The 12,356-nt window shown below is 38.7% G+C and overlaps 1 protein-coding gene across 2 annotated transcripts in view; it reads left to right on the top strand.

Moving 5' to 3' along the window:
• igdcc4 (immunoglobulin superfamily, DCC subclass, member 4) overlaps positions 1–12,356 on the top strand; it is a 100,965-nt gene that overhangs the window by 78,700 nt on the left and 9,909 nt on the right. For both annotated transcript variants that reach the window (XM_041794658.1, XM_041794649.1), the window contains exons 10-19: positions 1,120–1,302; positions 2,095–2,307; positions 2,865–2,963; positions 3,128–3,314; positions 4,478–4,605; positions 5,949–6,119; positions 6,269–6,403; positions 10,074–10,176; positions 10,282–10,462; positions 10,629–10,754. In XM_041794658.1, coding sequence (XP_041650592.1) covers positions 1,120–1,302; positions 2,095–2,307; positions 2,865–2,963; positions 3,128–3,314; positions 4,478–4,605; positions 5,949–6,119; positions 6,269–6,403; positions 10,074–10,176; positions 10,282–10,462; positions 10,629–10,754 — 1,526 coding nt within the window. The remainder of the gene's footprint in view (positions 1–1,119; positions 1,303–2,094; positions 2,308–2,864; positions 2,964–3,127; positions 3,315–4,477; positions 4,606–5,948; positions 6,120–6,268; positions 6,404–10,073; positions 10,177–10,281; positions 10,463–10,628; positions 10,755–12,356) is intronic.

The raw sequence follows: 12,356 nt of genomic DNA, 5'->3' as shown, positions 1-12,356 counted from the left end.
GATATAAATTCATAATTATGAGATAAAAAGGTGAAATTATTAAATAAAAAGTCATAATTATGAGATTAAAAAGTTGAAAATATGAGATGATAATAAAATCATAATTATGATATAGTTTGTTTTTTTGTTGTTGTTGTTGTTTTAGGGTTTGCCTTACTTTCACTTTTTTTTTTATTTGGCAGAAATTGGCTTCAGTAGAGGCCAGACTGTATGACGTTAAAAAATTTTTTTCCAAAAAGTGCTACCACAGGATATGCAGGTGCCTTTTTCAACTACTGGTGTCAAATCATGTACAATTAGAGACTACACTCTTTTAACCTGGAGATGTGCCAGAAAGTGGCTATGTTGTCTACAAAGTGGATCGGAGAAAGACTTTATTTTGCTCGAGAAAACCTGCACAGGCCCAAGGACTTTTCGGGCAGATGGGTCAGAGACAGAGTTTGCAAAAGCAACAGAGGACATGTTAGGTACAAGACAAATTAAGCATTTGAGAAATGCCTCAAATCAGCTGTAAAGCACAGAGGGAGAAATGTTGTGGTTTTGGTTTAGTACTGAATTGTGTCTAACTTGAGAATCTTAAGGAGAATATAAGATATCCACTCCTGTAATAGACTTTATACTTTGAGTACATTTTTCAGCTGGATAATGTTCTTAGGCATACAAGGAAACCCACCAGGCTGGCTTAAATAGAAAGCCAGGGTTATTAAACAGCCTATTCAAAGCCCAGGTTTGAGTTTTAGTCAAATATTGTGTTTTTTCTATTTGCTGTTATGCATTGATTGTAGGTACATCTTACTGCTAAATAATGACTGCATAGAGGAGTGGTAGACCATCTTACAGAGGTAATTTCAGATTAAAAGAGGCAAATATATAACATTTTCTCCTGCAGAATAAGACAAGCCTTAGAGGTAATAGGATCCTCACTCTCTTGACAGTAGAATTTCTAATTTTTTTAGTTTAACAATGCATTTAAAGGGAAGATGACATATTTTCAACGGATCAGATTTAACTGAAGATCAGTTATCTAAAAGGTTCCAACTTGTTAATAACTCAACCTTTCTCATAGACTGAATATAAGAATGAGCATAAATGTGTATTTTTAATTTGTGTTTTCCATAGTGGACTCTGTGTTCTCAGTGGAGGTGGGGGGTAATGAGACTCAGTTCACACTTAGAGAGTTGCAACCTAACCAGACCTACAGACTGAGGATTGCAGCAGGAACAGGTGTCGGCTTTGGGGTCCCCTCTGAGTGGGCCCAGCACCAAACATTAGCCCACTACAACCACAACAACCACAGCATGGGTAAGACTGACACCAGAATTGGTTCAGTGAGTATTTGTTTATTCTCAAAGTCCCTGTTTTTTTTTTTTAAAACAAGGACTCTTATTTGTGTCATTCTATCACCTTTGAATTTCTAGTAACTTGGAGAGCACACAGGGAACGGAAGATGTTACTCTAAAACTGTGACTTCTTGTTCATTTTAAACCTAAAAAACACTGAGTGGAAATGTATTATGAAGAATTACAGCCACGTATTTACATTAAATGTGCAATGATTTAATGTAGGATGATAGATGAGTTATGGTTTAGCATTAAAGTGGCATGCTGGTGTCAAAAACTGAAACTTGTGTAGATGTACAAAAACTGCGGTTACTCAAGTGCCCATTTGTGGACTGGCTCCAAAAATAAAGGGATCCCTATTAAGTCCTCTTTTAGATTACCCATTCTTACAGGAGAAATAAATATTTTTGTCAACTTGACACAGAAAAAAACAGTGCATGTCGTGAATTTTTGAACTCTTCTGTCTTAACTAATAAGGCTAAGAGTTAAATATGATGCAGAATAATAAGTGGCATGTCTAATCTGACTGACTGTTTTTCAGGAGGCTATGCCTCTTTAAGCTGAATCCTGTCACTGACCTTAAACTGTACTATTTGTTGGCTTTGTTGTCACTCTTGATAAGCCAAACTAGCTGGCAAAATAGAGCAAGCAGCCAAGATATTATTTTGAACTCTTTAACTCTTGACACCTTGCATGTATCTCAGTTATCCTGGTGATTTATTTTCAAAGTTTTTCCTTTTTCAAACCTTTTCAGTGATCTTTGCCCCTACCGAGCTGAAAGTCCGAGCCAGAGTGAACACACTCAACGTGACCTGGCACTCATCACCCAATCACACATTAGTCTCCGGGTACAAGCTGTCCTGTCGAGAGTTGGAGGCTGAAGATTCAACCAATGGAGAAAGAACAACTCAGACCCACACCATCAGGCTGCGTAAGAAGGCCAGGTATCATCTCCTCACTGGGCTGGGTAAGTCTGTTGACACAGGCCTCTTTAAATGCCATGTTTATTTACTAGCATTCTTCTTTGATTATACAAATACTAAAAAGGCTATTTCCTGTGAGTAGAGGGACTTCAATCTTCATTTCATCAACCTTTGGAAAATATTTTTTCATACTACGCCTCACTTTGCTTAGAAAAGCCAGGCTTTTGGACAGTTTCTTTGCTCAACCTTGTTCAAGGTTGATCAAGGAAATTGCTCTCTAAACAGTGTTCTTGCAAGGAAGTGTGTTACAATTCATTCAAAAAGTGAGAAGCAAAAAGCAACAGACCCTCTCATGAAAAATTCCTATTAATCTCTGTTGAAAAGGATATGTGCATCAAAAGTATCTTCATACATGTGGAATTGTGGTTTTCGTGATATAGGTCAAACACCCCGCATGATCAAAGTAGATCTGACCGAATAGAAATGAAATCTAGGGCATTAAACCAAAACAAAATGTCTTTTTTTAAAGGCATTACTTGCCACACATGTACACAACATGCATGACATAATAATTATATCATGTCTCTGGCTGATTTGTCAGTTCCTGACAGGCATTACGAGGTGAAGATTTGGGCATTCAACAAGCAGATAGAAGGAGCAGCTGCTGTGTGGAAGGGGAGGACAGAAAAGGCCCCAGGACGTAAGATTCATCTTCTCCACGTGTGCATCTATAAATAAATACATGAATGAATGACAACTCCTAGCCTCCTACATCATTTTTTGGCCTATAAACAATGACATATTGTGTTTACATTTCCCAAGATTTATGCCAAACGTGTGTGTCTATGTGTGTGTGTTATAAAGCATCAGCTTTGCCCATGCGCCCCCCTCCGCTGCCCCCAAGCAGCATCAAAGCCACGGCCAATAGCTCCACCTCCATCTGGCTGCGCTGGGAGAAGCCACGGTTCAGCAACGTACGCATCATCAACTACACAGTGCGCTGCAGCCCAGCAGGCACCACCAACGCCTCGCTGGTCTCCTATCACACCAGGTCAGTAATAATGGAAGCAAGGCCTGCCTTTTTCTTTGTGAGATACTGTTTCTAGATGTCCAACCAGTCAGGATTAGATTTAGTGTACTTTGATGAATTAAAAAGTCACATTATTAGAAGTAGAATTATATGATGGTGAGTAATGATGGCATAAAAAGCCCTTTAAAGCAAGGTTAAAAACTAAAAAAAGCCAAATATTATAACATTGTTGCTCAACTTTCCGATGTCTCCTTTAAAGGCAAAGTCAGTTTGTATTCCTAATCACTGAATTTCTCCACTTAATTAAACAGTTAGCTAGCAAAGGAACAACCATGAGACTTCTTGACCTTTTCCTTCAAGACAGGCTGACCATTCATCTCTGATGCCAACTTTATCTTAGACACTACATATCTTAGAACAGAAATACATGCTGAAACTTTGAATTAAAATTGCATTAAACTTCCACTTAGTGTTAGGGTAAGGGTTAAGGTTACAGTTAGGATACCAAAAGTTAAAAGTTAAAAAACTGAGCTGATAACTAAAGGTTTAATAAAGGCAAGTAAACAGTCTGCTTACTGGAAAAAAACACTCCTCCTCCTCCATTAAAATATTCTAACACAGCAAGTGTAGCTGACAGAGCTCTGTTAGCTGCTTGATCTACATAGCTAACATAGCTAAACCTAATCTCACAAAGAAGCTATGTAAGCTACGTATATGTGTTATCTACATAGCTAGCTATGGCTATAGCTATGTTTGCTAAAGCTCATGTTGGGAAAGCTAACTTGGTTGCATTGGCCTATGTAGTAATGTTGATTACATAGCTGATTTAGAAATGCTGTAAACCTGGAAACTGACCCTCCAAAAGACAAGTCAAATTTGTTTCTTTTCCGACATTATCTGAGTTCCACCCCCTCTCTATTTCGATTGGCCAGCAAGCACTGTAATCATTTTACAGCCTTAGTCTCAAGTGTACAAAAAGTGATCTTAAGTAAGGAGTGGAGACTTAGGCTACAGAGGTACATAAAATCAAAAACCTAACATTAAATTACTGGAGGCTGGTATTAATGAGAAGCAGAGAAAAGGTCAAATGTATCATACATATTTTAAGATATGTGCTTTTTACTGTGCTCAGCAGATAATAAAACACATGGCACACTAACTTAAGTCTTATGTGTCTGTTTCAGCTCTGCTCAGGAGATACTACTCGGGGCACTAAAGCCCTTTACCCGCTATGAGCTGGCCGTGCAGTCTAATGGAGTGGATGTGGTAGGACCCTTTAGCAACACAGTGGAGGAGTCAACTCTTTCTGATCGTAAGTTTCTGCAGCACTCTTATCAGTGTTCAATTTCAGTTTCTTTCAGCTTCTCTGTGGTTTTGGCCCTTCTGTACAAACCATTTTAGCTTTCTCTAAACTGTAAGTGCACTTACCATAACTGTTTCATGGTACTTCAAAACACTATTGCATGTTTGAAAAGGTAGCTCATCACCCAAACATCATCTTTATATCATCTTTGAAAACCTGTTTTGTTTGTCAGTTATACTGACCAGTTCTACAAAATGAGAAGCGCTGTTATCATTTAAGCAGTACTGGACATTTTTTTTATCTCTGAGAGTTTAAAGGCAGTTTATACTCAAAGCAATTCAAAGTGTTTTACAGAATTACAATAATAACAGATATTACACTGTGATCTCCACAAACTTAGAGACTTGGCTTTGACTCGGCCACTCCAGAACATTCACCTTGTTATATTTAAACTTTTTCTGTGTAGCTTTCGCTGTATGCTTCACATTGTTGTCTTGCTGGAAAATAATTCTTCTCCTAAGCCATAATCTCTTGAAGACTGCATAAGATTGTTCTCCAGGATTTTCCTGTGTTTTTCATATTCATTTTACCCTCTACCCATTGAAGATTGGAGATCATGACATCATGACATCATTTACATTTTTCTATTTCAAGCTTTAACAGAAAAAGTTACTTTGGTCCTTAGATATGTCACACACAGTCTTTTACTTGAGTCAGCTAGAATGCATGATGTATACACACTAATTCATCTAGTTCTTGTGAAATTCATGCCTCCAGAATTTTCTTCCACTCAGCCTCACTTGCTTGATTGTGCTCTCTTTTGTTCTCTTAGTGATCAATTAAGTTTTGCCTGCAGATGCTGTAATAAACGCATGTCAGGCTGCTGCCTGTGTGCATCAGTGCATGCAGCTGACTGTGTGCTCACTCATGTGGGTCAGTGTATTGGCTGGCCGTTGGCCAGTGGACGTGGGAATAAGTGGTTGGCATTGATGGCTGATAACTGGCTATAATGAAATACCCAGGTGTAGCAGTCGCTCTCATGTTGGCCAGCAGCTCTGTCACTCAGCCAAGTCAGGGTGCTGAGTGCAAGATTGACTTTTTTTAATGACATTATTACCACCAGTCACCCCTTCATGCCCCTCACTACCATGTATCATCACTCAAGTCCCGGCCCATTCCCCCCATTGCCCTGCTTGTCCCCTCTCTGCTGTACCCAGGTGGGCCTGGACACGAGGGCGCAGATGGTTGTCACACAACATGTCAAATCCCCTACCAGGGCAATATACACACCGCAGCTGTGATGCCTCATTGCTGGGCTCTAATTACTGACCCAGTTGTCCTCTCTCCTTCAGGGCCCTCGACACCTCCAGAGGAGCTGCAGCTGAGTGCACTGGATTCCTCTTCTGTGCTGGTGAGCTGGCTCCCTCCTCTGGAGCCGAATGGTATTATCATCAACTACAAAATCCTGTACAGTGGCAACCTGAGCCAGCCAGAACACATGTGGGAAAACCTCTCTCAGGATGGTGGGTGTTAGCCAGCAGTGCTCTAAACAGAACTTCTGACTCATTTTCGTATCTGTTTAGAGAACAGTTTACACTTTTATCTAAGTATTCATGGCACGATTAATGATCAGCTCTTAAAGTATTCTTTTATTTGTCTCATTCTTTCTCAGGGACAGTTACCAGTGTTGAAATCCAGGGTTTGTCTAGTGACACCCATTACTTTTTCAAGTTGGGAGCATCTACGGAGGTTGGGCCAGGGCCTTATTCACCAATAAAGGATGTCCACACCCCCCACCAGCAATATGGTATGCCTAATAAGGCTGGCTACACAATGATCAGACATGTCTGATATTCATGACTCCAGATCAGGCTGTTCCCTTCAGAATACTCATAATAGCCAATGAGAGCTTGCAGATCAGATAGCATCATTAACTGGATGTAGCATGCTTTAACAGTTCACAAACATTAACACACCTAGTTTGTCTTCTCAGTCAGGATTTACACAAGGAATTCCTTACATTTTGTTTTGTGCTGCAACCAAACATATACCAGGACAGCCAGCTGAGGATGTTGTTAATCCTCGATTAATGTTTGATGTTTGATTAGTGATGTTTGAGCATGCTAGATCATTTTATAGATCTCATATCAGAGAATTCTCTGCTTTTACATCAGTCTGGCTGATCCTTTAGAGTGTGCTTTTGGAGGATTATAACATTAAAAATCTGTTGAAATGGTCCCAGAATTCCAACAGATTTTTTAATTCTTGGAACATTTCTCCCAATCAGTCTCAATAGTTTTCATTTGCTACTTATTTGGTTGAAGTAATGAAACAGCCTATACTTATATCTCTTATTGATTATAGATTTGCGTTGATAATTTAGTTTTATTAGACTTCCCCGTATTCCATTTGCAAGTCCTAGACTAGTCATCATAGTTCAGTGAAGGGCTGTCAGTATGCAACCTTTCCAATTACTGTTGAAATATAGAAAAAAGTCTTTAACATGGCCTTTTTTATTTATAAAAGAAAAAAAGTTTAGGCTGTGGTTCAGCTCAGTTAGAGAAGACCCCTAAACGTAGACTCTGCAGTACATAGCCCACACTCTCAGCTGATGGCCATGGCCCTTGTATGCATTTTTATCCCACTCTCTCCCACCTGCATGTCTTGTCTCTCTGCTGTCGATAAAGGCATAAAAGTCCAGATCCTTTATGAGATAAGAAATATCAGTTAATACTGGATGAATATAATAGTCAGACTCTGAGCTTGATTTTAATTATTTAGTATCAGCATTTAAGTAGCCCAAATAAAGCATCAGAAATGTGAATTTTAGGTCTAAAAAAGGAAAAGAAGAAACACACAGAAACAATTTCTAATCAGGCCTTGGTACATTTTGTGTCTGTCTCTTTCTTTCTTTCTGTTATCCTTTCATCTTGCAATACATTTTGTATTTGAATGTTTTATTTTTGCTTAAATGATTAGTAAACCACTGGGGCCGAATGCGTCAGCTGGGCATAAATAAAGTCAGTCTTATCTCCCACATCAGATTTAGCTACAGCTCACTTTGTAACTCAAATTTACATATCAAGTGCTCCAAGAGTTTCGTAGATAGGTCATAGCTGCACCCAGTCTTATTATGCGTGTTCACATGAGTGTTCGCCTAGAGTTCAGTGTTGCCAAGTAACACACTTTCCTCATGTTCTGGATTCCATTAAATTATCGACAGAAGAAAAAAAACATTATTTCTTTGTAGAGCCAAAGAACATTCTTATAGTCGTTCATGATGTTTTCTGTCTGATAAACATTTTTGAGTCTTGAAGCGAGTTTTAAAATGCCTCTCAGGCCAATCAAATTAGCACCCCTAGCATTTATTTACTACAAAATATATCAGTTTCATTTAAATGGATGACTACAGCATTGACATTTTTTTTTATTTTGGCACGCTCTCTCAGCAGTCACTACCTGAAGCGCAGGGATAGCTCTGTGTTGCTACCTGAGGATCTCATATTGAGGGGATATTATTTTGTTTGTTCAAACAGTTTGTCTGCTGAGATGAAGCTTTTCTATCAGGTGACTGCCTGAGGAAACTTCTACATTTATAGTTTTGTTTTTGTAGTTCCAACACCGAATCAGTCAAACATGACATAAAACACAGTAGCTTCTTTACTTTAAAGTCATGTTTGATTTGGTGTTGGAACTACACACACAAAACGGTAAAACCTGTGATTATGTCATCATGTGTGGGGCTTCTTCCATTGATACAAATAAGTTAAGATTTTAAAAAATCTGTGTGTGTTGCAGGCTTTACTGAGAGTACTGTGTCAAACATAACCATTACTGGCTGACTTGATCCTAAAGGGATTTATGATCTTACTCAGTACATTTTCTGTGGGCTTAACTTAAATAGTTGGCACAACTATTTTAGTTGAGCCGACTGTAATACATGTTTCTATGGTAAAAAAAATTCTGCCAACTCAACATTTTTTAGCTACGAGCATGTTATGTTGACTATAAGGCACCATGAAGTGTTAAGTTAAGCCCTCAACTCAGAAAGCTGTAAAACTTGTTACTTAACTATTTTAGGTTGTGCCCTCATATTCGTTTTCACAGTGATGTTCTATTTTTGACCCTGTAAAGCACTTTGAATTGCATATGATTGGGGCTGTAGAGCGTAAAATTTGCCTTTCACCAGTTTCAAATCTCATGGAAATTTCACAAAGGAGATTTAAACACATTAATTACATAAACAAAAGTACAGTATTTCAGTAACATAAGACACAGAAAGAACAACACCAACATCATATCTGCACACACTAACCCACACTCTAACACAAACTCATCCACACACCAGAGTCTTTCCTGAAGAAGTGGGTAATTTGTCCCTGCCAGAAGGAAAATGTAGCTCAGCAGGACACTGTTATTTCACTTCTCCTTTTCTGCTGCATTTTGAGGATAATATTAAGTGTGGATATCAAAGAGGCGGCCTCACCAGCGACCCTCAGGGGAGGGCTTTAAACTTCTCTGTACCCAGCAAAAAAGCTGTAAAAAGCACTTTTCTCCAGTCTTGTGGCACTTTGTGTTTGAGTATGCCATCTCATTATGCACTTATTAATTCCATTAGTCAGCATTTAAGCATTACCTGTAATTACTGAATGGCCCTTTTGTCTTGAGGGAGTCATAAATACAAAGCCTTTAACTCCCTTGTTAACTGTAGGTTTGCAAAATGAGGCCGTTACTCCTCAACATTTTTTTAAACAGTCTGTAAAAGCAATCTCTGTACACTTAAGATGCAACATTGCCTAAATTTATGTCTTTCTCACATCCCCTTTAGGAGTAACGCAATAATCCACCCATGTTTTTATACTTGTGAGTTTTTATCATAGAAAATAAATGAACAAGAAGATATTTGTAATGTATGAACATTAAAGTTTTCTTTAGTAAAAAAAAAAGAAGCTTAAGGATGTGGTGAGAGTACAGTTTAGTTGAGTGTTATAATGCCAGAATCCTTAATAAAAAAGACAATATAACAGGTTTATTTGTTCACAAAAGCTGTGATAGTGTTGCCAGTGTGCATTGTGAATGGGACTGAGGTGGCTGGTGGGTTGGTGAGAGCTCCTGCCATCTGTTTCCTCTCCTCTCCATGTCCAGACTGCCAAAGAAACCAGAATAAATGAATAATAATGACGCTCCACACTCCCCAGTTGAATGCTGCTCATATCTCTCAGCTACTATTACTTTGTCTTAAATGAAAAATCAATATAGTCTTACCGAGTGTGTTTATATAAGGATTGATCTAAAAATAATTGTAATTTAATATTTTTAATGTTATTCTAATATGAAATACATTTGCAATATATTTGCTGTAAAGAAACAAAATATGAAAACCACTGCATGTCTATGGAAAAAGCATTGTTTGTCATTGTTGCTGTTAAAATTATTTCTTATATTTTTACTACTTTTTTTGTTTTTTGTTGTTACAGAGCTGGACATCCATGCAGTTACAGGCATCATAGTCGGCGTGTGCTTGGGACTGATTTGCATCCTCCTCTGCATGTGTTTCAGCTTTCGTAATGGCAAATCTAGGTAAGGTAACTCAGGCAGCTTACACAGCCCAGAGTGCTCTCTTAATGATCGGTCATCTATAGTCTCTATCTCCTGTACTATCTCTTTGATCTCTGCGCTACATAGGGAGGTGTCTGGGGGCCTGGACTCCACAGCTGTGACCCCTCAGAACAGAAGAGGAGGCAGCCCCGCTCCCACCAACATACCAGAGTGCAGTGATAGCCATGAGCTGGAGACGCTAATGCCCCCGGGCAGCCAAGAGTCTGGTCAGCCGCTGGAAGAGGCCCTAGAGGATCAGAGTCTGATGGCAAGTGCTAATCCAGGGGTTGGGGGGGGGTAGCCCCGCAGCTGAACCCAAGGTCGAAGGGGGAGCTCATTTCCAGATGGGCCTCGGATACTCTGCTACTGTTTTTATGTGTTGATAGAAAAATAATTGTTGTAATTTTGGACCAACTGTGTTGTTCCTCTTGCAGGCTGCTTGGAATGGCTCTGTGAGTCATAACTGGGCCAACAGAATCACAAGATACAGAGACACCATAACAGAAGATTCTCCAACACTCATTAATGGAGCTCTCAAGCTAATTACAGAAAACAACACGGTAATGAATGACCTAATTTGGACAGCTCAGCCATTTCAGATATCAGCATGACAAGAAACATTAGCATCACTGCATCAAAAATTAAGTGTCGAGCTGTTGTTGCACAGGCACTCCTGAAAATTTCAACAGCCTGCCCATGAAATCGTTTCTAATTTGGACATGGCCATTACAGCAAAGTTGTTCTTGTCAGACAGGGATGGGGACTCAGTTAGCAAGACATGACGTAGAAAGATGACGTGGTGGAAATCCAAGATGGCTGACAGAACAACCAAATAAAACCTTTTAATCAAAGTTTTTTGAAAAATGCTACATGCAAATGGATTCAGCAACAGTATTCATAAACAGGAGGACAAGAACATCACTATGTGCCTGATGATTGATCTGGTTGTTTTAGCGGTTGTTCACAGTGAATTTTCCTAAATATTTCCTGCTGCATTTTCACATTGACTTCACAAGAAAATCTCACAGGGGGCTAGCAGGGAAAAATCTGGCTACACTTTGGGTGAGGAAATTTTTGTGCATGTTTGAAAACACCATTATTATTTTTTGCTTCAGATGTGTGTTTGCTTTCATTGTAGAGCATTCATTCTTGAACTGCACATATTCACTGCACTGACATTGAGGCAGCATTAACACTTGTAAAATAATTTAGAAACAAGTGGACCTTGATTTTGAAAGAGGTCATCCTAGGCCACCTTCCCTCCAGGGGTCGCACCCCTCAGTTTGAGAAATACTGTACTTTTCTAAGTACAAATTAACCTCTAAACACTGATGATGCTCGCCCACATCCAATCAAAAAACTGGAAAATGACAAATATCACAAAGTCTTAATGTGTTTAAAGCCTTTTAACAAACTTTAGAAACTACAGTGTAAATTCACCTAGTTTTCCATACATCTTTAGACTTCCACTGAGTTTTGTATGCTGGTAGGATGTTCAAACATTTGAACCAGAAAAAAAGCTGCATTTCCAGCAGGTAGTCCAGTTTGATTGAGTATAGTTTGGTATGGTTTGGTACGGTAAACCCCAAAATAGTTTGCCTTTCCACAGACACCTGTACCCTCACTTGGTGGGTAGACTGTAAAGAGCCAATAGAGCCTCAAGATGAAACCTTGCTGTTATTGTAGCTACCACAAGTATTCCATAGGTGATAAATATAATTTGAAGTCCCCTCTGTTCTCCTTCCTTTTATCACAAAGGGAAATTAAGAGCTTGGGTTTTAGCAGATCAGCCATATGGTAACATAATGTCTATGTGTCAAGGTATGTAATAACATCAGATTATGTTTTATAGCTATACATACATGTAGTCCCAAGATGTCCATTTATTCTATTTGGTCAATTTCTGAAGTCGGGCTATTTCTGTCAGTGCTTTATGAGGTGAACGTATCTGACTCTATAACAGTTTATATGACATAATATAAAAGTTTAGAGATGTACCTTGGGAATATACAGGTTGTTACATCGAGCCTAGCAGCATTTAACAGTAAAAACTTGGTAAAAATTAAAAATATTTATAAGTAGGTCTATGTAAATTAGTCTTTAATCACCTGAATACAAAAATAATTATAAATTAATGTATTCAGAAGAAGCCTTTTATTCAT

Source organism: Cheilinus undulatus, linkage group 1 (assembly GCF_018320785.1).
Source record: "Cheilinus undulatus linkage group 1, ASM1832078v1, whole genome shotgun sequence".
Lineage (NCBI taxonomy): Eukaryota > Metazoa > Chordata > Actinopteri > Labriformes > Labridae > Cheilinus > Cheilinus undulatus.
Note: the sequence above shows the minus strand (reverse complement) of the source record. Positions and strands in the feature narration are given on the sequence as shown.